At 31.4% G+C, this 17175-nt stretch overlaps 1 protein-coding gene across 1 annotated transcript in view; it reads right to left on the minus strand.

Moving 5' to 3' along the window:
• LOC117497421 (exocyst complex component 3-like) overlaps window positions 1-17007 on the minus strand; it is a 52016-nt gene extending 35009 nt beyond the window's left edge. Inside the window, exon 1 of the mRNA XM_034149395.1 lies at window positions 17003-17007. Coding sequence (XP_034005286.1) covers window positions 17003-17007 — 5 coding nt within the window. The remainder of the gene's footprint in view (window positions 1-17002) is intronic.
• Window positions 17008-17175: the final 168 nt, after the last annotated feature.

Below are 17175 nucleotides of genomic sequence, written 5' to 3' on the forward strand. Positions count from 1 at the left end.
GTCATGATGAACGTTATTAACTCTCTAAAGTCTGATGAACGTTATTAACTCTCTAAAGTCATGATGAACGTTATTAACTCTCTAAAGTCATGATGAACGTTATTAACTCTTTAAAGTCATGATGAACGTTATTAACTCTCTAAAGTCATGATGAACGTTATTAACTCTCTAAAGTCCTGATGAGTCATGATGAACGTTATTAACTCTCTAAAGTCATGATGAACGTTATTAACCTCTAAAGTCATGATGAACGTTATTAACTCTCTAAAGTCATGATGAACGTTATTAACTCTCTAAAGTCATGATGAACGTTATTAACTCTCTAAAGTCATGATGAACGTTATTAACTCTCTAAAGTCATGATGAACGTTATTAACTCTCTAAGTCATGATGAACGTTATTAACTCTCTAAAGTCATGATGAACGTTATTAACTCTCTAAAGTCCTGATGAACGTTATTAACTCTCTAAAGTCATGATGAACGTTATTAACTCTCTAAAGTCATGATGAACGTTATTAACTCTCTAAAGTCATGATGAACGTTATTAACTCTCTAAAGTCTGATGAACGTTATTAACTCTCTAAAGTTGATGAACGTTATTAACTCTTCTAAAGTCATGATGAACGTTATTAACTCTCTAAAGTCATGATGAACGTTATTAACTCTCTAAAGTCATGATGAAACGTTATTAACTCTCTAAAGTCCTGATGAACGTTATTAACTCTCTAAAGTCATGATGAATTATTAACTTTCTAAAGTCATGATGAACGTTATTAACTCTCTAAAGTCTGATGAACGTTATTAACTCTCTAAAGTCATGATGAACGTTATTAACTCTCTAAAGTCATGATGAACGTTATTAACTCTCTAAAGTCTGATGAACGTTATTAACTCTTAAAGTCATGATGAACGTTATTAACTCTCTAAAGTCCATGATGAACGTTATTAACTCTCTAAAGTCATGATGAACGTTATTAACTCTCTAAAGTCCTGATGAACGTTATTAACTCTCTAAAGTCATGATGAACGTTATTAACTCTCTAAAGTCCTGATGAACGTTATTAACTCTCTAAAGTCATGAGAAGTTAATAACTCTCTAAAGTCATGATGAACGTTATTAACTCTCTAAAGTCATGATGAACGTTATTAACTCTCTAAAGTCATGATGAACGTTATTAACTCTCTAAAGTCATGATGAACGTTATTAACTCTCTAAAGTCATGATGAACGTTATTAACTCTCTAAAGATGATGAACGTTATTAACTCTCTAAAGTCATGATGAACGTTATTAACTCTCTAAAGTCATGATGAACGTTATTAACTCTCTAAAGTCATGATGAACGTTATTAACTCTCTAAAGTCATGATGAACGTTATTAACTCTCTAAAGTCATGATGAACGTTATTAACTCTTTAAAGTCATGATGAACGTTATTAACTCTCTAAAGTCCTGATGAACGTTATTAACTCTCTAAAGTCATGATGAACGTTATTAACTTTCTAAAGTCCTGATGAACGTTATTAACTCTCTAAAGTCATGATGAACGTTATTAACTCTCTAAAGTCATGATGAACGTTATTAACTCTCTAAAGTCATGATGAACGTTATTAACTCTCTAAAGTCATGATGAACGTTATTAACTCTCTAAAGTCATGATGAACGTTATTAACTCTCTAAAGTCATGATGAACGTTATTAACTCTCTAAAGTCATGATGAACGTTATTAACTCTCTAAAGTCATGATGAACGTTATTAACTCTCTAAAGTCCTGATGAACGTTATTAACTCTCTAAAGTCATGATGAACGTTATTAAACTCTCTAAAGTCATGATGAACGTATTAACTCTTAAAGTCTGATGAACGTTATAATCTTTAAGTCATGATGAACGTGATTAACTCTCTAAAGTCATGATGAACGTTATTAACTCTCTAAGAGTCCTGATGAACGTTATTAACTCTCTAAAGTCCGGATGAACGTTATTAACTCTCTAAAAGTCATGATGAACGTTATTAACTCTCTAAAGTCCTGATGAACGTTATTAACTCTCTAAGTCATATGAACGTTATTAACTACTCTTAAAGTCCTGATGAACGTTATTAACTCTTCTAAAGTCATGATGAACGTTATTAACTCTACTAAAGTCATGATGAACGTTATTAACTCTCGAAAGTCATGATGACGTTATTAACTCTCTAAAGTCATGATGAACGTTATTAACTCTCTAAAGTTCATGATGAACGTTATTAACGTTATTAATCTCTTAAAGAAGTCATGATGAACGTTATAACTCTTACTAAAGTCATGATGAACGTTATTAACTCTCTAAAGTCTATGGATGAACGTTATTAACTCTCTAAAGTCATGATGAACGTTATTAACTCTCTAAAGTCATGATGAACGTAGTTAACTCTTAAAGTCATTGATGACGTTATTAACCATCTCAAAGTCATGATGAACGTTATTACTCTAAAGTCATGATGAACGTTATTAAACTCTCTAAAGTCATGATGAACGTATTAACTCTCTAAAGTCATGATGACGTATTAACTCTCTAAAGTCATGATGAACGTTATTAACTCTCTAAAGTCATGATGAACGTTATTAACTCTCTCAAGTCATGATGAACGTTATTAACTCTCTAAAGTCATGATGAACGTTATTAACTCTCTAAAGTCATGATGAACGTTATTAACTCTCTAAAGTCATGATGAACGTTATTAACTCTTAAGTCATGATGAACGTTATTAACTCTCTACTAAAGTCCTGATGAACGTTATTAACTCTTACTAAAGTCCTGATGAACGTTATTAACTCTCTAAAGTCATGATGAACGTTATTAACTCTCTAAAGTCATGATAGAACGTTATTAACTCTCTAAAGTCATGATGAACGTTATTAACTCTCTAAAGTCAGATGAACGTTATTAACTCTCTAAAGTCATGATGAACGTTATTAACTCTCTAAAGTCATGATGAACGTTATTACCTCTCTAAAGTCATGATGAACGTTATTAACTCTCTAAAGTCATGATGAACGTTATTAACTCTCTAAAGTCATGATGAACGTTATTAACTCTCTAAAGTCATGATGAACGTTATTAACTCTCTAAAGTCATGATGAACGTTATTACATCTCTAAAGTCATGATGAACGTTATTAACTCTCTAAGTCATGATGAACGTTATTAACTCTCTAAAGTCCTGATGAACGTTATTAACTCTCTAAGTCATGATGAACGTTATTAACTCTCTAAAGTCATGATGAACGTTATTTAACTCTCTCAAGTCATGATGAACGTTATTAACTCTCTAAAGTCATGATTAGAACGTTTATTAACTCTCTAAAGTCATGATGAACGTTATTAACTCTCTAAAGTCATGATGAACGTTATTAACTCTTACTAAAGTCATGATGAACGTTATTAACTCTTAACTAAAGTCATGATGAACGTTATTAACTCTCTAAAGTCATGATGAACGTTATTAACTCTACTAAAGTCATGATGAACGTTATTAACTCTCTAAAGTCATGATGAACGTTATTAACTCTCTAAAGTCCTGATGAACGTTATTAACTCTCTAAAGTCATGATGAATGTTATTAACTCTCTAAAGTCATGATGAACGTTATTAACTCTCTCAAGTCATGATGAACGTTATTAACTCTCTAAAGTCATGATGAACGTTATTAACTCTCTAAAGTCATGATGAACGTTATTAACTCTTCTAAAGTCATGATGAAACGTTATTAACTCTCTAAAGTCATGATGAACGTTATTAACTCTCTAAAGTCATGATGAACGTTATTAACTCTCTAAAGTCATGATGAACGTTATTAACTCTTACTAAAGTCCTGATGAACGTTATTAACTCTAAGTCTGAGAACGTTATTAACTCTCTAAAGTCATGATGAACGTTATTAACTCTCTAAAGTCATGATGAACGTTATTAACTCTCTAAAGTCATGATAACTCTCCTAAAGTCATGATGAACGTTATTAACTCTTAAAGTCCTGATGAACGTTATTAACTCTCTAAAGTCATGATGAACGTTATTACTCTCTAAAGTCATGATGAACGTTATTACTCTCTAAAGTCCTGATGAACGTTATTAAACTCTCTAAAGTCATGATGAACGTTATTAACTCCTCTTAAAGTCATGATGAACGTTATTAACTCTCTAAAGTCCTGATGAACGTTATTAACTCTCTAAAGTCATGATGAACGTTATTAACTTTTTAAAGTCATGATGAACGTTATTAACTCTCTAAAGTCCTGATGAACGTTATTAACTCTCTAAAGTCATGATGATCGTATTAACTCTCTAAAGTCATGATGAACGTTATTAACTCTCTAAAGTCATGATGAACGTTATTAACTCTCTAAAGTCATGATGAACGTTATTAACTCTCTAAAGTCATGATGAACGTTATTAACTCTCTAAAGTCATGATGAACGTTATTAACTCTCTAAAGAGTCATGATGAACGTTATTAACTCTCTAAAGTCATGATAACGTTATTAACTTCTAAAGTCATGATGAACGTTATTAACTCTCTAAAGTCATGATGAACGTTATTAACTCTCTAAAGTCATGATGACGTTATTAACTCTCTAAAGTCATGATGACGTTATTAACTCTCTAAAGTTCCATGATGAACGTTATTAACTCTCTTAAAGTCATGATGAACGTTATTAACTCTCTAAAGTCCATGATGAACGTTATTAACTCTTTAAAGTCATGATGAACGTTATTAACTCTCTAAAGTCCTGATGAACGTTATTAACTCTCTAAAGTCATGATGAACGTTATTAACTTTCTAAAGTCCTGATGAACGTTATTAACTCTCTAAAGTCATGATGAACGTTATTAACTCTCTAAAGTCATGATGAACGTTATTACTTAACTCTCTAAAGTCCTGATGAACGTTATTAACTCTCTAAAGTCATGATGAACGTTATTAACTCTCTAAGTCATGATGAACGTTATTAACTCTCTAAAGTCATGATGAACGTTATTAACTCTCTAAAGTCATGATGAACGTTATTAACTCTCTAAAGTCATGATGAACGTTATTAACTCTCTAAAGTCATGATGAACGTATTAACTCTCTAAAGTCATGATGAACGTTATTAACTCTCTAAAGTCATGATGAACGTTATTAACTCTCTAAAGTCATGATGAACGTTATTAACTCTCTAAAGTCATGATGACGTTATTAACTCTCTAAAGTCATGATGAACGTTATTAACTCTTTAAAGTCCTGATGAACGTTATTAACTCTCTAAAGTCATGATGAACGTTATTAACTCTTTAAAGTCCTGATGAACGTTATTAACTCTCTAAAGTCATGATGAACGTTATTAACTCTCTAAAGTCATGATGAACGTTTATTAACTCTCTAAAGTCCTGATGACGTTATTAACTCTCTCAAGTCATGATGAACGTTATTAACTCTCTAAAGTCATGATGAACGTTATTAACTCTCTAAAGTCCTGATGAACGTTATTAACTCTCTAAAGGTCATGATGAACGTTATTAACTCTTTAAAGTCATGATGAACGTTATTAACTCTCTAAAGTCATGATGAACGTTATTAACTCTCTAAAGTCATGATGAACGTTATTAACTCTCTAAAGTCATGATGAACGTTATTAACTCTCTAAAGTCATGATGAACGTTATTAACTCTCTAAAGTCATGATAACGTTATTAACTCTCTAAAGTCCATGATGAACGTTATTAACTTCTTTAAAAGTCCTGATGAACGTTATTAACTCTTCTAAAGTCATGATGAACGTTTTAACTCTACTAAAGTCATGATGAACGTTATTAACTCTCTAAGTCATGATGAACGTTATTAAACTCTCTAAAGTCATGATGAACGTTATTAACTCTCTAAAGTCATGATGAAACGTTATTACCTCTACTAAAGTCATGATGAACGTATTAACTCTCTAAAAGTCATGATGACGTTATTAACTCTCTAAAGTCATGATGAACGTTATTAACTCTTTAAAGTCATGATACGTTATTAACTCTCTAAAGTCTGATGAACGTTATTAACTCTCTAAAGTCATGATGAACGTTATTAACTCTCTAAAGTCATGATGAACGTTATTAACTCTCTAAAGTCATGATGAACGTTATTAACTCTCTAAAGTCATGATGAACGTTATTAACTCTCTAAAGTCATGATGAACGTTATTAACTCTCTAAGTCATGATGAACGTTATTAACTCTCTAAAGTCATGATGAACGTTATTAACTCTCTAAAGTCATGATGAACGTTATTAACTCTAAAGTCATGATGAACGTTATTAACTCTCTAAAGTCATGATGAACGTTATTAACTCTCTAAAGTCATGATGAACGTTATTAACTCTCTAAAGTCATGATGAACGTTATTAACTCTCTAAAGTCATGATGAACGTTATTAACTCTCTAAAGTCATGATGAACGTTATTAACTCTCTAAAGTCATGATGAACGTTATTAACTCTCTAAAGTCATGATGAACGTTATTAACTCTTTAAAGTCATGATGAACGTTATTAACTCTCTAAAGTCATGATGAACGTTATTAACTCTCTAAAGTGATGAACGTTATTAACTCTCTAAAGTCATGATGAACGTTATTAACTCTCTAAAGTCATGATGAACGTTATTAACTCTCTAAAGTCATGATGAACGTTATTAACTCTCTAAAGTCATGATGAACGTTATTAACTCTCTAAAGTCATGATGAACGTATATTAACTCTCTAAGTCCTGATGAACGTTATTAACTCTCTAAGTCATGATGAACGTTATTAACTCTTTAAAGTCATGATGAACGTTATTACTCTCTAAAGTCATGATGAACGTTTATTAACTCTCTAAAGTCTGATGAACGTTATTAACTCTCTAAAGTCATGATGAACGTTAGTACCTCTCTAAAGTCATGATGAACGTTATTAACTCTCTTAAAGTCATGATGAACGTTATTAACTCTCTAAAGTCATGATGAACGTTATTAACTCTCTAAAGTCATGATGAACGTTATTAACTCTTACTAAAGTCATGATGAACGTTATTAACTCTCGTAAAGTCATGATGAACTTAATTCAAAAAACTCTCTAAAGTCTGATGAACGTTATTAACTCTCTAAAGTCATGATGAACGTTATTACTCTAACTAAAGTCATGATGAACGTTATTAACTCTACTAAAGTCTGATGAACGTTATTAACTCTCTAAGTCATGATGAACGTTATTAACTCTATTAACTCTCTAAGTCATGATGAACGTATTAACTCTCTAAAGTCATGATGACGTTATTAACTACTCTCTAAAGTCATGATGAACGTTATTAACTCTTTAAAGTCATGAGGAACGTTATTAACTCTCTACTTCTAAAGTCATGATGAACGTTATTAACTCTCTAAAGTCATGATGAACGTTATTAACTCTCTAAAGTCATGATGAACGTTATTAACTCTCTAAAGTCATGATGAACGTTATTAACCTCTCTAAAGTCATGATGAACGTTATTAACTCTCTAAAGTCATGATGAACGTTATTAACTCTCTAAAGTCATGATGAACGTTATTAACTCTTAAAGTCATGATGAACGTTTATTAACTCTCTAAAGTCCATGATGAACGTTATTAACTCTCTAAGTCATGATGAACGTTATTAACTCTCTAAAGTCTGATGAACGTTATAACTCTCTAAAGTCATGATGAACGTTATTAACTCTCTAAAGATCATGATGAACGTTATTAACTCTCTAAAGTCATGATGAACGTTATTAACTCTCTAAAGTCATGATGAACGTTATTAACTCTCTAAAGTCCATGATGAACGTTATTAACTCTCTAAAGTCATGATGAACGTTATTAACTCTCTAAAGTCATGATGAACGTTATTAACTCTTAAAGTCATGATGAACGTTATTAACTCTCTAAAGTCATGATGAACGTTATTAACTCTCTAAAGTCATGATGAACGTTATTAACTCTCTAAAGTCATGATGAACGTTATTAACTCTCTAAAGTCATGATGAACGTTATTAACTCTCTAAAGTCATGATGAACGTTATTAACTCTCTAAAGTCCTGATGAACGTTATTAACTCTCTAAAGTCATGATGAACGTTATTAACTCTCTAAAGTCATGATGAACGTTATTAACTCTCTAAAGTCATGATGAACGTTATTAACTCTCTAAAGTCATGATGAACGTTATTAACTCTCTAAAGTCATGATGAACGTTATTAACTCTCTAAAGTCATGATGAACGTTATTAACTCTCTAAAGTCCTGATGAACGTTATTAACTCTCTAAAGTCATGATGAACGTTATTAACTCTTTAACTAAAGTCATGATGAACGTGTATTAACTCATAAAGTCATGATTGAACGTTATTAACTCTCTAAAGTCATGATGACGTTATTAACTCTCTAAAGTCATGATGCACGTTATTAACTCTCTAAAGTCATGATGAACGTTATTAACTCTCTAAAGTCATGATGAACGTTATTACTCTCTAAAGTCCATGATGAACGTTATTAACTCTCTAAAGTCATGATGAACGTTATTACTCTTTAAAGTCATGATGAACGTTATTAACTCTCTAAAGTCATGATCGAACGTTATTAACTCTCTAAAAGTCCTGATGAACGTTATTAACTCTCTAAGTCATGATGAACGTTATTAACTCTCTAAAGTCATGATGAACGTTATTAACTCTCTAAAGTCATGATGAACGTTATTAACTCTCTAAAGTCATGATGACGTTATTAACTCTCTAAATCATGATGAACGTTATTAACTCTTTAAAGTCATGATGAACGTTATTAACTCTTTAAAGTCATGATGAACGTTATTAACTCTCTAAAGTCATGATGAACCGTTATTACCTCTCTAAAAGGTCACTGGATGAACGTTATTAACTCTACGTTTAAAGTCATGATGAACGTTATTAAATCTAACTAAAGTCCTGATGAACGTTATTAACTCTCTAAAGTCCTGATGAACGTTATTAACTCTCTAAGTCATGATGAACGTTATTAACTCTCTAAAGTCATGATGAACGTTATTAACTCTCTAAAGTCATGATGAACGTTATTAACTCTCTAAAGTCATGATGAACGTTATTAACTCTCTAAAGTCATGATGAACGTTATTAAACTCTCTAAAGTCATGATGAACGTTATTAACTCTCTAAAGTCATGATGAACGTTATTAACTCCTAAAGTCATGATGAACGTTATTAACTCTACTAAAGTCATGATGAACGTTATTAACTCTACTAAAGTCATGATGAACGTTATTAACTCTCTAAAGTCATGATGAACGTTATTAAACTCTAAAGTCAGATGACGGTATAACTCTCTAAAGTCATGATGAACGTATTAAGCTCTCTAAAGTCATGATGAACGTTATTAACTCTCTAAGTCATGATGAACGTTATTAACTCTCTAAAGTCATGAGGAAGCGTTATTAACTCTCTAAAGTCATGATGAACGTTATTAACTCCTCTAAAGTCATGATGAACGTTATTAACTCTCTAAAGTCATGGATGACGTATTAACTCTTTAACTAAAGTCTGATGAACGTTATTAACTCTCTAAAGTCATGATGAACGTTATTAACTCTCTAAAGTCATGATGAACGTTATTAACTCTCTAAAGTCATGATGAACGTTATTAACTCTCTAAAGTCATGATGAACGTTATTAACTCTCTAAAGTCCTGATGAACGTTATTAACTCTCTAAAGTCATGATGAACGTTATTAACTCTTTAACTAAAGTCATGATGAACGTTATTAACTCTCTAAAGTCCTGATGAACGTTATTAACTCTCTAAAGTCATGATGAACGTTATTAACTCTCTAAAGTCATGATGAACGTTATTAACTCTCTAAAGTCCTGATGAACGTTATTAACTCTCTAAAGTCATGATGAACGTTATTAACTCTTTAAAGTCATGATGAACGTTATTAACTCTCTAAAGTCATGATGAACGTTATTAACTCTCTAAAGTCATGATGAACGTTAACTCTCTAAAGTCATGATGAACGTTATTAACTCTCTAAAGTCATGATGAACGTTATTAACTCTCTAAAGTCATGATGAACGTTATTAACTCTCTAAAGTCATGATGAACGTTATTAACTCTAAAGTCATGATGAACGTTATTAACTCTCTAAAGTCATGATGAACGTTATTAACTCTCTAAAGTCATGATGAACGTTATTAACTCTAAAGTCATGATGAACGTTATTAACTCTCTAAAGTCCTGATGAACGTTATTAACTCTCTAAAGTCATGATGAACGTTATTAACTCTCTAAAGTCATGATGAACGTTATTAACTCTCTAAAGTCATGATGAACGTTATTAACTCTCTAAAGTCATGATGAACGTTATTAACTCTCTAAAGTCATGATGAACGTTATTAACTCTCTAAAGTCATGATGAACGTTATTAACTCTCTAAAGTCATGATGAACGTTATTAACTCTCTAAAGTCATGATGAACGTTATTAACTCTCTAAAGTCATGATGAACGTTATTAACTCTCTAAAGTCATGATGAACGTTATTAACTCTTTAAAGTCATGATGAACGTTATTAACTCTCTAAAGTCATGATGAACGTTATTAACTCTACTAAAGTCATGATGAACGTTATTACTCTTAAAGTCATGATGAACGTTATTAACTCTAAAGTCATGATGAACGTTATTAACTCTCTAAAGTCATGATGAATGTTATTAACTCTCTAAAGTCATGATGAACGTTATTAACTCTAAAGTCATGATGAACGTTATTAACTCTCTAAAGTCATGATGAACGTTATTAACTCTCTAAAGTCATGATGAACGTTATTAACTCTCTAAAGTCATGATGAACGTTATTAACTCTCTAAAGTCATGATGAACGTTATTAACTCTCTAAAGTCATTGATGAACGTTATTAACTCTCTAAAGTCATGATGAACGTTATTAACTCTCTAAAGTCATGATGAACGTTATTAACTCTCTAAAGTCATGATGAACGTTATTAACTCTCTAAAGTCATGATGAACGTTATTAACTCTCTAAAGTCATGATGAACGTTATTAACTCTCTAAAGTCATGATGAACGTTATAACTCTTTAAAGTCATGATGAACGTTATTAACTCTCTAAAGTCATGATGAACGTTATTAACTCTCTAAAGTCATGATGAACGTTATTAACTCTCTAAAGTCATGATGAACGTTATTAACTCTCTAAAGTCATGATGAACGTTATTAACTCTCTAAAGTCATGATGAACGTTATTAACTCTCTAAAGTCATGATGAACGTTATTAACTCTCTAAAGTCATGATGAACGTTATTAACTCTCTAAAGTCATGATGAACGTTATTAACTCTCTAAAGTCATGATGAACGTTATTAACTCTTAAAGTCATGATGAACGTTATTAACTCTTAAAGTCATGATGAACGTTATTAACTCTTTAAAGTCATGATGAACGTTATTAACTCTCTAAAGTCATGATGAACGTTATTAACTCTCTAAAGTCATGATGAACGTTATTAACTCTCTAAAGTCATGATGAACGTTATTAACTCTCTAAAGTCCTGATGAACGTTATTAACTCTCTAAAGTCATGATGAACGTTATTAACTCTCTAAAGTCCTGATGAACGTTATTAACTCTCTAAAGTCATGATGAACGTTATTAACTCTCTAAAGTCCTGATGAACGTTATTAACTCTCTAAAGTCATGATGAACGTTATTAACTCTTAAAGTCGATGAACGTTATTAACTCTCTAAAGTCATGATGAACGTTATTAACTCTCTAAAGTCTGATGAACGTTATTAACTCTCTAAAGTCATGATGAACGTTATTAACTCTCTAAAGTCTGATGAACGTTATTAACTCTAAAGTCATGATGAACGTTATTAACTCTCTAAAGTCCTGATGAACGTTATTAACTCTCTAAAGTCATGATGAACGTTATTAACCTTCTAAAGTCATGATGAACGTTATTAACTCTCTAAAGTCATGATGAACGTTATTAACTCTCTAAAGTCATGATGAACGTTATTAACTCTCTAAAGTCATGATGAACGTTATTAACTCTCTAAAGTCATGATGAACGTTATTAACTCTCTAAAGTCATGATGAACGTTATTAACTCTCTAAAGTCATGATGAACGTTATTAACTCTTTAAAGTCATGATGAACGTTATTAACTCTCTAAAGTCATGATGAACGTTATTAACTCTCTAAAGTCCTGATGAACGTTATTAACTCTCTAAAGTCATGATGAACGTTATTAACTCTCTAAAGTCATGATGAACGTTATTAACTCTCTAAGTCATGATGAACGTTATTAACTCTCTAAAGTCATGATGAACGTTATTAACTCTTTAAGTCATGATGAACGTTATTAACTCTCTAAAGTCATGATGAACGTTATTAACTTTTAAAGTCATGATGAACGTTATTAACTCTTTAACTAAAGTCATGATGAACGTTATTAACTCTCTAAAGTCATGATGAACGTTATTAACTCTTTAACTAAAGTCATGATGAATTTTATTAACTCTTTAAAGTCATGATGAACGTTATTAACTCTAAAGTCATGATGAACGTTATTAACTCTCTAAAGTCATGATGAACGTTATTAACTCTCTAAAGTCATGATGAACGTTATTAACTCTCTAAAGTCATGATGAACGTTATTAACTCTCTAAAGTCATGATGAACGTTATTAACTCTCTAAAGTCATGATGAACGTTATTAACTCTCTAAAGTCTGATGAACGTTATTAAACTCTCTAAAGTCATGATGAACGTTATTAACTCTCTAAAGTCATGATGAACGTTATTAACTCTCTAAAGTCATGATGAACGTTATTAACTCTCTAAAGTCATGATGAACGTTATTAACTCTCTAAAGTCATGATGAACGTTATTAACTCTCTAAAGTCATGATGAACGTTATTAACCTCTAAAGTCATGATGAACGTTATTAACTCTCTAAAGTCATGATGAACGTTATTAACTCTCTAAAGTCATGATGAACGTTATAACTCTTAAAGTCATGATGAACGTTATTAACTCTCTAAAGTCATGATGAACGTTATTAACTCTCTAAAGTCATGATGAACGTTATTAACTCTCTAAAGTCATGATGAACGTTATTAACTCTTAAAGTCATGATGAACGTTATTAACTCTCTAAAGTCATGATGAACGTTATTAACTCTTAAAGTCATGATGAACGTTATTAACTCTTAAAGTCATGATGAACGTTATTAACTCTCTAAAGTCATGATGAACGTTATTAACTCTCTAAAGTCATGATGAACGTTATTAACTCTCTAAAGTCATGATGAACGTTATTAACTCTCTAAAGTCCTGATGAACGTTATTAACTCTCTAAAGTCATGATGAACGTATTAACTCTCTAAAGTCCTGATGAACGTTATTAACTCTCTAAAGTCATGATGAACGTTATTAACTCTCTAAAGTCCTGATGAACGTTATTAACTCTCTAAAGTCATGATGAACGTTATTAACTCTCTAAAGTCATGATGAACGTTATTAACTCTCTAAAGTCATGATGAACGTTATTAACTCTTTAAAGTCATGATGAACGTTATTAACTCTCTAAAGTCATGATGAACGTTATTAACTCTCTAAAGTCCTGATGAACGTTATTAACTCTCTAAAGTCATGATGAACGTTATTAACTCTCTAAAGTCATGATGAACGTTATTAACTCTCTAAAGTCATGATGAACGTTATTAACTTTAAAGTCATGATGAACGTTATTAACTCTCTAAAGTCATGATGAACGTTATTAACTCTCTAAAGTCATGATGAACGTTATTAACTCTAAAGTCATGATGAACGTTATTAACTCTCTAAAGTCATGATGAACGTTATTAACTCTTTAAAGTCATGATGAACGTTATTAACTCTCTAAAGTCATGATGAACGTTATTAACTCTTTAAAGTCATGATGAACGTTATTAACTCTTTAACTAAAGTCATGATGAACGTTATTAACTCTCTAAAGTCATGATGAACGTTATTAACTCTTTAACTAAAGTCATGATGAACGTTATTAACTCTCTAAAGTCATGATGAACGTTATTAACTCTCTAAAGTCATGATGAACGTTATTAACTCTCTAAAGTCATGATGAACGTTTATTAACTCTCTAAAGTCATGATGAACGTTATTAACTCTCTAAAGTCATGATGAACGTTATTAACTCTCTAAAGTCATGATGAACGTTATTAACTCTCTAAAGTCATGATGAACGTTATTAACTCTCTAAAGTCCTGATGAACGTTATTAACTCTCTAAAGTCCTGATGAACGTTATTAACTCTCTAAAGTCCTGATGAACGTTATTAACTCTCTAAAGTCATGATGAACGTTATTAACTCTCTAAAGTCATGATGAACGTTATTAACTCTTTAAAGTCCTGATGAACGTTATTAACTCTCTAAAGTCATGATGAACGTTATTAACTCTTTAAAGTCCTGATGAACGTTATTAACTCTCTAAAGTCCTGATGAACGTTATTAACTCTCTAAAGTCCTGATGAACGTTATTAACTCTCTAAAGTCATGATGAACGTTATTAACTCTCTAAAGTCCTGATGAACGTTATTAACTCTCTAAAGTCATGATGAACGTTATTAACTCTCTAAAGTCATGATGAACGTTATTAACTCTCTAAAGTCATGATGAACGTTATTAACTCTCTAAAGTCATGATGAACGTTATTAACTCTCTAAAGTCATGATGAACGTTATTAACTCTTAAAGTCATGATGAACGTTATTAACTCTCTAAAGTCATGATGAACGTTATTAACTCTCTAAAGTCATGATGAACGTTATTAACTCTCTAAAGTCATGATGAACGTTATTAACTCTTTAAAGTCATGATGAACGTTATTAACTCTCTAAAGTCATGATGAACGTTTATTAACTCTCTAAAGTCATGATATGAACGTTATTAACTCTAAAGTCCTGATGAACGTTATTAACTCTCAAAGTCATGATGAACGTTATTAACTCTCTAAAGTCATGATGAACGTTATTAACTCTCTAAAGTCATGATGAACGTTATTAACTTTAAAGTCATGATGAACGTTATTAACTCTCTAAAGTCATGATGAACGTTATTAACTCTCTAAAGTCATGATGAACGTTATTAACTCTCTAAAGTCATGATGAACGTTATTAACTCTCTAAAGTCATGACTGAACTAACTCTCTATGATTATTAACTCTCTAAAGTCCTGATGAACGTTATTAACTCTCTAAAGTCATGATGAACGTTATTAACTCTCTAAGTCATGATGAACGTTATTAACTCTCTAAAGTCATGATGAACGTTATTAACTCTTTAAAGTCATGATGAACGTTATTAACTCTCTAAAGTCATGATGAACGTTATTAACTCTCTAAAGTCCTGATGAACGTTATTAACTCTTTAAAGTCATGATGAACGTTATTAACTCTCTAAAGTCATGATGAACGTTATTAACTCTCTAAAGTCATGATGAACGTTATTAACTCTAAAGTCATGATGAACGTTATTAATAAAGTCATGATGAACGTTATTAACTCTCTAAAGTCATGATGAACGTTATTAACTCTCTAAAGTCCTGATGAACGTTATTAACTCTTTAAAGTCATGATGAACGTTATTAACTCTCTAAAGTCATGATGAACGTTATTAACTCTCTAAAGTCATGATGAACGTTATTAACTCTCTAAAGTCCTGATGAACGTTATTAACTCTCTAAAGTCCTGATGAACGTTATTAACTCTCTAAAGTCATGATGAACGTTATTAACTCCTAAAGTCATGATGAACGTTATTAACTCTCTAAAGTCATGATGAACGTTATTAACTCTCTAAAGTCATGATGAACGTTATTAACTCTTTAAAGTCATGATGAACGTTATTAACTCTCTAAAGTCATGATGAACGTTATTAACTCTCTAAAGTCATGATGAACGTTATTAACTCTCTAAAGTCATGATGAACGTTATTAACTCTCTAAAGTCCTGATGAACGTTATTAACTCTCTAAAGTCATGATGAACGTTATTAACTCTCTAAAGTCATGATGAACGTTATTAACTCTCTAAAGTCATGATGAACGTTATTAACTCTCTAACGTCATGATGAACGTTATTAACTCTCTAAAGTCATGATGAACGTTATTAACTCTCTAAAGTCATGATGAACGTTATTAACTCTCTAAAGTCATGATGAACGTTATTAACTCTCTAAAGTCATGATGAACGTTATTAACTCTCTAAAGTCCTGATGAACGTTTATTAACTCTCTAAGTCATGATGAACGTTATTAACTCTCTAAATTCATGATGAACGTTATTAACTCTCTAAAGTCATGATGAACGTATTAACTCTCTAAAGTCATGATGAACGTTATTAACTCTCTAAAGTCATGATGAACGTTATTAACTCTCTAAAGTCATGATGAACGTTATTAACTCTCTAAAGTCCTGATGAACGTTATTAACTCTCTAAAGTCATGATGAACGTTATTAACTCTCTAAAGTCATGATGAACGTTATTAACTCTCTAAAGTCATGATGAACGTTATTAACTCTCTAAAGTCATGATGGAACGTATTAACCCTTTAACTAAAGTCTTTATACATTTTATTAACCCTTCAGAAGACCCCTATCATGGTGATTTACAACTGATCCAACTTTACTTTCATTTTACTCTATTAATAACTTAATTGGTGAATGTATTAATTATGTAATTGGTTACTTAATTGGTTTCCTCAGTCCCATTAAACACACTGGGCCCATGGGGGGGAAACAGACATTTATATTTAGGGTTTATTTTTATTTCTCTGGGTAAATATTGATGTTTACTGAATGATTGTAATTTATAGTGTAAACTCCCAGCATGCACTCTGCTCCACTTTGTTTCCGCTTCTGGGCTCTGATTGGCTGTTGCACTCTGACCTCATTATGTCTGAAAACAGGAAGCACGTGTTTCACTTCCTGTTAATAATTAAATTATGTTTTGATGTCATCTGTTCTAACACGGCAGCGACCAATCAGGCGCTGCGGCTGCTGGGGGTGGGCGGGCCTCCTTTAATTATTGATCATCGCCCTCTTTCTCGAAACTTAAATTA

Source organism: Trematomus bernacchii, unplaced genomic scaffold (assembly GCF_902827165.1).
Source record: "Trematomus bernacchii unplaced genomic scaffold, fTreBer1.1, whole genome shotgun sequence".
Classification (NCBI taxonomy): domain Eukaryota; kingdom Metazoa; phylum Chordata; class Actinopteri; order Perciformes; family Nototheniidae; genus Trematomus; species Trematomus bernacchii.